Raw genomic sequence first — 12,360 nt, forward strand, 5'->3', positions numbered from 1 at the left:
CATTTTACAGGTTAAAAAAATGGAGGACCCAAACAGAAGTGGCTTGCCCAAGGTCACACCACTACCAAATGGTAGCACCTGATTGAAATCCATGCCGCCACCGCCCACTACTGTTTGCTTGTGTGATTTCACTGCTCCCAAATATTAAGGTGGCAGAAAATTTTATTTTATCCTTTTGTTCTCCATACGGTGATCCTCCACTGTGCTTGGTTTTTAAGTCCCAACAAGTTCTATGGGGGGCAATTTGGCAACATCTATCTGGGAATTTATCCTACAGATATGCTCATGTATGTGGAAAATTACACATACGCAAGGCTTTTTCGTTACAGTGCTGTGAGAGCAAAAATTTGGAATTAACTTAAAGGTCCACGGGGGTGTGTATGTATTCACAGTGGGCATGTGCACGTGGTGGAGTAGTATGCAGCCCTGAAAAGTGAGAAAGAGCTTCGGGTTCTGATTGGAAGGTTATCTAAGGGAACGTATTACATTAAAAGAAAGGTGGGTTACGACAGAAGTATATGACTTTCGTTTCAGTTCCCCCAAGAGCTGCATACCTTCAAGTCTTTCATAGAGATTGTCTCCTCAATGAAAAGAACAAAATACAAATCAGAATAGCAGTGTGCTTTCCATCATTTGAACTTATTTTATTGGTACTCATTAGCAAATAAAATTTAATTGTTGATTTTGGATGCATTACAACACACTTTTTGGTAGTGGGTGCACAATGTTGATCATTTATTAACTATACTAAATACTGCAACCTCCGAATTGTTGATTTTTACACGGGTATTTCCTTTATGATGATGGGTGGCCCCTCTCTCTGAATACATAAAATGGTCCGTTCCATCCATGGTTTTCATATTCCTTTGCTATTCTACCTACGGCTTTAAAATACATTCAAATAAAAAGATATAAGTTCCTTGCAGTGAGTGCACACATACCACAGCGAGGAGCGTTGAAAACACAATTAACCAACACCCTCGTGTTCAGAGAATAAATAGCATGAAATCATGGGACCAAAGCTTGCTCCTGGGGACTTTCTCGAAGTATCTTCAGTGGACGTAAGGTCACACTCACTCAACTGAAGGATACGTCTTTTGCCAAGGGTGGCGGGAGGAGGGTAACGGGGGGTGCAAATGACAATTTCATTTTCCTATGGTGCTATCCTTCCATAAATGTCTGGAAGAAATGGCCACAGAGCACCGTGATACGCAGTGCAGTCCTCAGATCAGAATAAATAAATGACCTGCTTGGATTGGAAAGCCGCAGGCGCACCGTGACCGAGCTGGAGAGGACAGAAGATGTTTGTTTAAAATACAGCACACACAAATAATAAATAAAAGCTTGAAACTGAGTCAGTGACGGCGATGGGACCAGACTCCCTGTCCGTTCATGGTTCTTCTCACAACACCTCTACCTTTTCCTAAGGATAAAAAGTGGCACAAGGACACAAAGGGCTTTTGGGGACCGCTCTGTTCTGAAACAAGAGGGCAAAACGTGTTCTGAGGGCATTGAACGGCTGCAGAAGAAGACCACAGACATGAAAGCAGGCTCACCAGTCTAGGGTCCAGGACAAGGACCAGAACGAGAGGACCGCCAAAGCCTCATTTCTCTGTGAACCAGTCTGGTGTTACCTCTGGCCATGGTTCTTCTCTTTTACTGTTGACAAAATTTCATCCACCACCTTTCCCCAACCCCCTCTCCTTATGATCCTATTGTTAAAATCACCTTGGTCTTAACTTGGTTGTGACACTGGGTCCCAGAAATAAGCTGCTATCTCATGAGCGGCTTGGTGTGTCTGAAACTTGTATTTTGCTGTCACAGAACCACAGAGAGAACATTCACTGCGACTTCCCATCTAGTACCATTACTTCCCTGCATATATTAAAAAAAAAGAAAAGAAAAAGAAAACAAATCACACAGAACACACAGGGGCTGCCAAACGGGGCAGCAGGAGTGTAAATACATTCTCTTTCAGGTCAGACGTCTGGCCCGACGGTGGATTACAAAACACGGAGGGATGAATTCAGGTTGAAGGCATGAGAAGAAAAAGTCACAGCTCAAGAAAAGAAGCGACCGTCCGTTGGGGCCGAGCCGTGATGGTCTTGAAGAAGCTGGGACCCAAGAAAGAAAGAACAGCTCTCCCATCGTGAAAGCTACAGCAGCTGCACGTGGCAGCGGACGGGGGCCCCTTACGCTCTTACAGGGAGGGTGAGACGAGGTGCCCAGTGACACCAGGCGGCACAGCCACTGTGCTACGTGACAGCTCAGGATGTGTGGCTCCGGCAGCCAGCCACTTCACTGGTTTCCTATCCATGGGATAAGAACGCACGTGGGGGTTTCAACGCTTCTCAAAGGAAAGAAGGAGGAAAGACACCGGGCTGCCCCTGCCCCCGGCCAGCACGGGCCAAGTCCTCAAGAGAGCGATGTCGGTGCTGGGGTGCTTCCCGTGGGATTCGAAGGAAGGGCGGGGCAGATACAGGTCTCCAAGTCCTATGTACACATTATACAGAGTCTCCACTCTGCCCCCATTAGGCACGAGGTTGATTTGTCTAGCTCAGGAGGGGATGGGCAGAGGAGAGCAGAGGAAGCGTGCGCAGTGAAGGGGGAGGGGAGGGAGGGGAGAGCAAGACTGGTTTCCTCTAGGGGAAGGGCCTTCTCCCAGCCTCACCGTAAGCTAGTTTGTTTGGGGAGTTTAGCACCCATCAAGATGCCCGAGGTGAGCGTCACGGGGGCTTTCATCTGCATGCTGGACCCCACCATGGTGGGGAAGCTGCGGTTCCGTCGGATGCCACTGTTGAGCTGGAGCCCGCCGATGGCACTGGTGACAGTGGGGCATCCAAGGGGCAGGCCCTCAGGTACCAGGCCTCCGGGGACAAGGGCCTGCGTGGGGCCCGGGGGCCCACAGAGGAGAGGTCCCTGGTCCTCAGTCAAGGTGGGGACGTGGGCTCGCCCCGAGTTCACCACTTTGGCCACACCAAACCTCCTAACTTTGTCCACGAGGTTAAGGTTGGAGACAGACACATCGGTCTGGCTTTCGCTGCTCCGGACAGCCTTCTTCTCCCTCACCTCCCTCAGGATGGAGCTGGCTGGCTTGGAAGCCAGGAAGTTGTCGTAGGGAGGGCTCGTGCACTTGAACTCGAAGGAGGGCGGGGAAGACATGGGCGACTGCATAGGCGAGTTGGGCGGGGTGGAGGGGATCACGGCCATCCTGGGGGTGTAGGAGTGCAGGAGAGAGCCCCGGCCGGCCCTGTCCCAGCTCTGGGGGTCGTAGACAGCCGCGGAAATGCCCCGCTCCTTCAGCAGCCACACCAGCCCCAGGGATGTGCTCATGGTGGTTGTGGACTCACGGACGTTAGTGAAGGATTCGGCCAGGCTCAGTCTCCGCGGAGTGCACGGCGTGGCCACCGGCGTGGACTTCAAGTGGCTGCTGCTGCCACAAGCTGGAGTCGGGGCCGAGTTAAGGCTGATAAGAAAAGACAGGTCATTGGTCAGAAAACGCCCGTGAGCACCAAGGAAGCAGTCCGTGGCCAGCCGCCTGCAGGGGTGCAGCGCAGGCCTGGGACATGCTAAGGGGACTCCCCCTGCCCAGGCTCCCCAGGTGCCTCTTTCCATGTCTGCTTTCCCTCTCACCAAAGGGGCCATGGATTCCCCGAAGTGGGGACGTGGTTTAAGTTAAGGAAGCTGCATGTGATTTCCCTCTTTCAGCCCTAGAGGGTGGGTACAACTGCCCCCTTTGCAGGTGAGGGAACTGAGGCTCAGCTTAGGTGACTTACTCAACGTCACACTCAGCTACTCAGTGGAAGACCCTGGATTTAAACACAAGTCTGAGTGACCCCAAAGATAAGGGGAGGAAGGCCTTCAGCAGAGAGGCTTTCTGTCCCTACCAAATTTACTCAGATTCCTGCCCTCCTTCCCAGTAGCCGCTTCCCTGAGGCAAGACGTTAACCAGGGCTACGGGATATGGGACTTTATCCTGGGAATGGCCGAAGCAGGTGGGACATCTCGGTGGAGGACCCTAGGACCTCTAGTCCTTCTCCCGTGGGTGCCCAAGTCCACCTTGATGAGTGGAGTTATTGGGACAGAGCGAGCCACGTCACGTATTATCAGATCTTCATCTATGGAACCACCTAGAAAAAGGCCCACTGGGTGTATGAAACCTGGTTACTAAAGGAAAAGTGGAAAGATTCGTCTACTCATGTCATGCTGACTGAGGACCCACTATGTTCCAAAAGCTGGTATCCAGCAGTGAGGGAGTTAGGGCAGAAGGTATAACAGAGGGGCAGCAGCGGGGAATGCACTGCTGTCTGCCTGAAAACCAGGAGAGATCCACTTTTAACAACTGCTTCAGGGATGGAGTGAGGCCACCCAGGCACAGAGGCCCTGAGCTGCTGCTGGATAAGCAACTGAGCGGCACAGAAAACACATCCCTCCTGACGGTCTCATGAGATCTGCCCTGGCACCTGCCTAAGGACGCAGCAGGGGCTGCAGGTGCCCCCGGGAACAGGCAGCTGGGTGGTCCGTGGGAGCCGGGGGATAGAGCCCTCTCTCCCCAGCCTGACAGGGGACAGGCCACATACCTTGGACAAAGCACCAACTTAGGGAAAGGGGAGGAAGGGGATGGGCTCTGGAGCAGGTCCTTGGAATGAGTGGAGCAGGGCCCCCTCCTGCAGGAGGGACAGGTCAAGGGCAAGTACAAGCGGAGGCATCACTTGACTGCACACTCAGGTGACCTCACCACTGGCCAGTCTGCACAGGGTGAGGAACCCAGAACAGGCCTGTCTCACACAAGCTCGGGACTGGGGATGCTGGTGGGTCGGGAGTACTCAGAGGAACATGGGATTAGAAACCACAGCAGATTCCTAAGGTTAAAAGGTGGATTCTTCAAAAGGCACAGGTGGGGCTTCCCTGTTGGTGCAGTGGTTGAGAGTCCGCCTGCCGATGCAGGGGACGCGGGTTCGTGCCCCGGTCCGGGAAGATCCCACATGCCGTGGGGCGGCTGGGCCTGTGAGCCATGGCTGCTGAGTCTGCGCGTCTGGAGCCTGTGCTCCACAACGGGAGAGGCCACAACAGTGAGAGGCCCGCGTGCCGCAAAAAAAAAAAAAGGCACAGGTGGAATTCTACAAAATTGATCTACAAGCAATAGAGGGCCCCCCAAAAATCTGGACTTAAAATCTTGTTCACAGAGCCATTCCTAGGGAGATTCTCTATTTTGTTTCAAGCTGCCATTCTTTCAAACTCAGGTAAAAAGCCTTTTCTTACTACTGACTTCTCAGGCTTTTTCATCCCTGACGAGGCCAGAAGGACTTAGAGAAGAAGGCAGGAGTGTGGTGCCGCGTCCTACGGCTACAGTCAGAAGGGCACCAGGATGCCAGCCTCTCCCAGGGCGAAGCTCTGTCCAGTGGTTTTAAACACGATCTCTTCAAACATAAAGCTGAGGGATAGGGAAGCCGGGTTCTCCAGAGGCAGGAAGGGAGACGGAGAGACAAGCTAAAATTTCGAGGTCCCCTTCCGGTGAGAACCTCGGTTAGACCTGCATTAGTGCTGGCACTCGGAGTGACTGGGGCATTTAGACAGGTTAGGGGTATCCGTTGTCAAGGCCGAGTTAGCCAGGCACAATCAGACACATCCACGCCTACATCGTGGGTTAGTGGCGGCCACGCGTGCACACACAGCTCCTTCACGGGGCCCTGCTGGTGGTGTTCTCACCCCCTGCCTCGCCCGCGGGCTCACTCTCTGCCCTACATCTGCTCTCAGCTCAACGGGGCCTGGGGCTGCTTCGTCGTCCTCCTCACATGACCTGCGGAGAATTATTCATCATTGAAGGTGCTCCTTGGGGCAGCTGCTCCCTCCGAGCTGGCCCTGCTCGCCTCTCTCCCGTAAGTTACCTTCCACTCACCCTGCCACCTCGTACCACAGAGAAATCAGCTGATGGGGTCACGCTACCACGTTGGCGGAGACCATTTTCCCTTTTACTGGAAGCTCTGAAATCCAGCCAGCAGACTGCCCCCCCCCCCCCCGCCCAGGTCATACAAGTCCTCTCGTCCTATGGTACCAACTCTTATCACTTCTCGGAGGTGCCCAAGGGAAATGGACCACGCTGGGCATGTGGTTCCATTCAAGTTTTATCATTTCGGTCATTACAGGGTGGCTGTGATGCATGGCCCCCGGGGCCATCGCCAGAGGCATAAGTGCTACCACAGGGCTCAGTAACTCCATTCCGTGAAAGAACACGTTCTACTGACAAACTTCGGGGCAAAAAGCCAACAACTTGGCCTTAGGGGCTGTGGTAGTGCCCTAAACTTCAGCTGGTTGAGAAGGGACGTAAGAATCTTCCACGGCCAATAAAAGAGCAACTAAAAGTGGGTCCAGGTCTCTCTATCTGTGCTGGATCTGAATCAATAGGGGTCTTGATTCAAAAAGAAAGAAAGAAAGAAAAAAAGATGGGACTCAGAACAGGCGACTGCAGTGCTTGGGAGATGCTTCCACTGGCTAGGGGTAGATTTGAATGAGCCTCTCTACTTTGGCTTTCCTCAACGTTAAGTCTCACAGGGAGTGTCTCAACCTCACCCCACCCTGCCCACCCCCCGGCCGGGTCCCTTACCTTGGTGTGACCCGCGTGAGCTCGTCTGAAGGGTGCAGGATGCGACAGGTGGTGAAGGTGAAGGTGGAGTTTGTCTGTGACATGCACTTCCCAGGGTGGTGGGCTAAATCGGGGAGGGGGGGGAAGGGAGGAACAAAATATAGTCCTTGCATCCAAGTACACCCATGAGAAAAGTCAAAATCCCGCATGACCCTGGACAGATGCAAGAAGCGATGGGCTACCTTGTGAACTGGATCTGGGCGAGGAAGGTGAAACGCAAATGTTCTGGATCGAAGGTGGTCCCTCAAAAATAACCACACTTTTGAGCACTGGTGTGCAGAGCATCGAATTCCAGCTTCCAACCCAGTCCAGACAGGGTTTCCCATCAGCGTTCTTTGGCCAGTAGTGGATCCAGTTTGAAGGGCTAATGGGCCCTTGGGGGTAAATTTGGGTTCCCTCCTCAGAGGTCCAAATCGGCTTCCTTCTTTTGTTGCTTTACTTTTCTTTTCATTGGCAAGTAGGTGCCAAACTCTGCCAAGGGGAGGGGAGAGGTGCAGGGCAGGGAGGGGCACTCGCACCTGGGAACAGGGCAAGGCTCACGGGCTCCCTTTTCTGTTTACACAAAAAGGGGCTTGAGGAAGCTGGCTCCACTACTGTCTAACTGTGGTCGACAGGGAGGGAGATGGGGCCTCAGCTGCCTCAGCAACAACGTGGCAGGAGTCCCAGGGCCTGGGTTCTCCGTGGGGCTGAAGTCCCAGGACCTGGGCTGGGCTGACACACAGCGGTGCAAAGCAGCACCAGTCCCCCTGGGCTGCTTTCTTGCCATCTCTAAGGATGTCTGGTTTCTGATGAAAATGAGACAGAACAAGTCGTCCTCAACTTATTTCCTCTGAAAGCTCCAAAGAGTTGTTAAGGCAGCTGAAAGACTAAGATCTGGAGCGAAGTAAATCACAGAAGCGTTAGGACCATGCACCAGAAAGCCGGCAGGGGATAAGGAGGAACAGAGTCTACAGGAGACATCATGATTGTAGAGGTCATCCTCATTCATAACTCAAATGTAAAAAAAGAAGAGAGAAAAAAAGGAAAAATGATGCTGCTCCCAATAGCATGCAAGGTGAGGTCTGGGTCGGCCCCCCCTCCCCACCCACTCCACCCCTGCAGCCTCTCAGCCCCCAGAGACCTCCTTGGGAGACAACGGATTAGGATATCGGAGGCCATGAGCACGCTGAAGATTCGAAAGGCTGGAACTAGAATCTTCTAGCTCTTTATGGCAAGTTTTCTCTCGGATTTGACAAAAAGGAAAAGGAAAACAAACCAGAAGAGATCGGTGCCCCGAACCTACAGATCCACACACGGGTGATTGTATCTTAAAACAAAAAGAAAAGAAAAGAAAAAACTAGAACCCAGATGAAACAAACGAACAAAAACATATTGGAGACACGCAAATTGAAGGCAGGCAGGACACAGCCAAGGCACAAAAATGGTGGCGGTGACTCAGGAGCTACGCAAGGCTGGTTTCCCCTGATTATTGTGGTCCAATCCATGTCTTTTTGTCAAGGAAGGCTCCCGTGGCCCCTGGCATGGCAGCCAGCACCACGGCCACAAGAGCAAACTCTCAGTCACTGGGAGCTCCAGGCAAAGCAGGAGGGGGGTGGAAAACACACGTAAAAATAGCCTTTATGCATCTTTGTTTCTCAAGCAAAAAAGTAATGGTTTAGGAACTCAGATAATTGAGAAATGACTGCAAGCAAAACAAAAATGTTAGAAGCTATGAAGAAAAGGCAACCAACCAATCACGATTCTCTGATTGCAATAAGGTCTAGAAGCAAAAGCAACAAAAAACCTGAGAAAAGCATTCCGAATAACAGGCGTGAGGGGTTATTTGGGAGGGAGGAAAGAAAAGTGCAGTAAGTAGAAGTAATTAAGACAGAACAGTTGAAAGAGAGAGAACATTTTTTTAAAAAATCAAACAAAAGCAAGGCTTGATTTAAACTTAGAAGTGTACCCCATTTAAATAAATACATGGCCAGAATATCAAATCAAAAGGTCACACATGTTCACTTTCTCCACCCCATTACATATCCGATCTTCAATCGCAACAGTTAGTGTGAGATGGACATTTTAGAGAGACAGTTGCATCAGCAGAAGCAAAACCCATCTTATTGCAAATGGGTTTTGGGAATAGGAAAAGGCTGCTAAAATTCAGAGGTCATCATTCCCCAGAAGCGATGGACAGCTTTAGAAGACCAAGGAAAATCAACAACAAGGATCAAAAGTGCCAAAGCCAGAGGTTCGGCCCCTCCGCAATACCACTGGGACGCCTGGACCGGCCAGCTCTCCGAGTCACCACTGCCCACCGGGCCGCTGCAGCATCTCCCTTCCTTGGGACACAACACAGAGACAGTGAGTCACCCGAGGCTCCTTGAGCTGCTGGGGGCTGATTCCTACAGTTCTGTGAACAGGAGAGAGCAAATTCCCAAAGCAAGAGGCACTGACAGAGTCCTCTAGGCAGGGAGCAGGGGCTCAGTGGGAGCGCTCACTACTGCAGTCACCACTGCACCCCAAAGCCCTGCCTTAGGTGCTGTGGGTTGACCGCATGCTGCTCGCCTGGGGCCTCCAAGGACAGGGGTTTTGGATTTAATGTTCTGACTTCCTACTTAAATCCTCATTCCTTTTCTCGGTCTGACTGGAGGACTGCAGTGCTGTGAGCCAAAAGTGTTAACACTGACAAGTACTTTCATCAAGTATTTTATTTAGGAATGAACTTGCATTTCACCCCCTCAAAAGACCCTAACCTTTATTATTTTTCTTTGTTCCTCCCGCCGTGGGTTCTGAAACTGGTACAAAATTCTCATCTGTCAAAGAGAACCTTTAAACTTAATTAATCCTTGATTATTCAAGACCGTCTACGTTGGTGAACTGCCTACAGGTAGCTACCGTGTAGATTTTTTGTTCTTTAAAATGTGCCACGCAAGCACACACCCTGCAGCCGAGGTGGGGTCTCGGAGGGCTGTATAAGGAGGACAGTGCCCCTGCCCACCTGCACTCTGACCGACCCTGGTGTGCTTTCTGCCCAGAGCAGGTGCACTTGGTAAATGGCTCTGACTGGCTGTGCTCCTCTGGGGGCACATGGTGCCTGGTACGGACTGGAACATTGGGTGCTTGGGACCTTGCTGCCGCAGCCAGTCGAGAGGGAGCCCTGGCCCAGCCCTGAGTCTCCAGTGAGTTGGGGCTTCCTTCTTGGATGCCCTGAAGCCCACGCTGGGGATTATCTGCAAGTGCGCTACCCAGACCAGGTTGACTGCTGCTTGGGGGAAGGCTCGGGTCTCCAGGGAAGATGGGCAGGAAAGCCCAGTGCTCTCCTCACAGCCCAGGGATCCAATGGTGAGAAGAGGAAAGAAACACGGATAAGGTTGGGTATACCGGCAGGGACCTGCAGGGTGACCGGGCTTTGCAGCCTGGCCGTCCACGTGATGAGATCTGTTCACACGAGCTCATACATGTCGGTCAATTGGAACGATGCTTTCCTTCCCCCACCCACAGGGAAGGCCAGGCTGGGAATGTGCCGGGGAGACCAGAAACTTCTCTCTCTAAAGGCCATCGTAGCATCGTCCTTAAAAGAACCCTCCCGGGAACCCACACAGCTGTCAGGACGCAGCTGCACCTACTGAACTCTATGGGGAGCTGGGACCCACACACACACACACACACACACACACACACACACACGGCTTCCAAGGGGATCTCTGAGGACAGAAGAATGCTGGCCATGCTACACATCCAAGCTATTTTTTGGCTTACAGAAGTAACTTATTAAAATATTTTCTTTAAAATGACAAACCCATCCCAAAATCTTGGAAAAAGGGGTTTTATCTTTGTGACATACTGAGAGCCTTCCAGATTCTTTTCCCTCTCTTCATAGGAAGTGGCCAACTTGTGTAAAATAAACAAAATGCCTTGACCTTTTTCCCCTTTTCTTCATTTGAACATGTCGCGTGAAGCTACCATCACACGACTTGGATCTGCTCTGCCATTTCTATAAACTCATTCACCAACACACACACACACACACACACACACACACACACACACACTCCCCCCACCTCCTTTAATTCTAGTAGCTGCCACCACAGCAACAGTGGCATCCACCGGCCGACCTTTTCTGTCCAAGAAAAAACAAACCTATTGAAAGTAAAAGCATTGTCCATCCAGCTTAAAGGCATGGCTTGAAAGCCCTGCAAACATCAGCACTTTTTTTTTTTCATCTTTTTACCAGCTTCTAATGACTTTGTCGTTTTTGCTCAAGGAGTAACCACAGTGGAGGTGGGACGCGTATCTTTGCCTGTCAGCTACATGCCCTTTTTTTTTTTTTAAAGCAATGTTTTAGAATTCTTCCTAAAAAACTAAACTCTCAGGGCATAGAAAAATGCTCTAAAGACTTTTTCTATCACTTCTTTATATAACTCTGCATGTGAATTTTTCTGGAAAAAAAAGTTCTATGATGAGTCCATGTGGGAAAAACTCCATAAAACCTTTGTTTGCCGTGTGCTTCATCATTTACATAAATGCTGTTTCGGATTAATGTGGCTTTAACAAGTGTTTGTCTCTGGGGGGGTAGGGAATCAAGGGCAGTTTCAGATACAGCAGTACAGCTTCTTTTCTTTTTTTAAAAATAAAAGTGAGGGCTTCCCTGGTGGCGCAGTGGTTGAGAGTCCGCCTGCCGATGCAGGGGACACGGGTTCGTGCCCCGGTCTGGGAGGATCCCACATGTCGCGGAGCTGCTGGGCCCGTGAGCCATGGCCGCTGGGCCCGCGCGTCTGGTGCCTTTGCTCCGCAACGGGAGAGGCCACAACAGTGAGAGGCCTACATACCGCAAAAAAAATAAATAAATAAAAAAATAAAAGTGATATTAAACTACACAGTATTACAAGATGACATTTTTAAGCCCTTAGTTCCAGGCTTAACATGGGCCTGTGACTCTTTTTCTCTGCTTCTTAAGCATTTCTTTTATACAGCCCCTGTCTGGTCCTGCAGCTCTAGGGACCCCTGAGTCCCCGATGCAGACATCCAGCCCATAGGCACTGGGGAGGTTTCTAGCACAGAGATTGTGAACCACATCACAAGATCTCTTCCTGGTTTCTGTACAACTTGTGTTTCCTGCAAAATTTTTAAAAATAAGAAGTCTACTTGTCCCCCTACACCAAGCTGTCTACTCTGTTTCATCTAAAAAGCGACTTAACAGAGGAACAATCTCACGGAATGGCAAAGAGAGGACCAGAAATTCCCTCAGGTGGCCCTTGGGGTATCTTCAGGAGATAAAATGACTTAAAAAAAAAAAAAGATATATTTTTGCCTGCGGCAGGTCTTAGTTGCAGCACGCAGGATCATTGTTGAGGCATGCAGCATCTTAATTGTGGTGCCCGGGCTTCTCTCTAGTTGTGGCGTGTAGGTTTTCTCTTCTTTAGTTGTGGCGTGCAGGCTCCAGGGTGCATGGGCTCTGTAGCTGTGGCCCGCCGGTTCCAGAGCACATGGGCTCTGTAGTTTGCGGCACGCAGGCTCTAGCTGAGGCGCGTGAACTCAGTAGTTGTGGCACGCCAGCTTAGTTGCCCCGTGGCATGTGGGATCTTAGTTCCCTGACCAGGGATCGAACCCATGTCCCCTCCATTGCAGGGTGGATTCTTTACCACTGGACCACCAGGAAGGTCCCCAAATCACTTTTTAGAACGCCGTTAAAATATCAAAAGGGCAAACGCAAGAGTCTCTTTGGATTCTTCGGA

At 50.9% G+C, this 12,360-nt stretch overlaps 1 protein-coding gene across 5 annotated transcripts in view; it reads right to left on the bottom strand.

Annotated features, from left to right (window-relative positions):
• Positions 1–633: 633 nt before the first annotated feature.
• Positions 634–12,360, bottom strand: part of TRAK1 (trafficking kinesin protein 1) — a 104,699-nt gene continuing 92,972 nt past the window's right edge. For all 5 annotated transcript variants that reach the window (XM_079932981.1, XM_079932979.1, XM_079932980.1 and 2 more), the window contains 2 exons: positions 6,605–6,707; positions 634–3,466 (listed from right to left, as the gene is read on the bottom strand). In XM_079932981.1, the coding sequence (XP_079789107.1) occupies positions 2,668–3,466; positions 6,605–6,707 (902 nt within the window). In that variant the 3' untranslated portion in view covers positions 634–2,667. The remainder of the gene's footprint in view (positions 3,467–6,604; positions 6,708–12,360) is intronic.

Source organism: Stenella coeruleoalba, assembly GCF_951394435.1.
Source record: "Stenella coeruleoalba genome assembly, chromosome: 10".
NCBI lineage: Eukaryota > Metazoa > Chordata > Mammalia > Artiodactyla > Delphinidae > Stenella > Stenella coeruleoalba.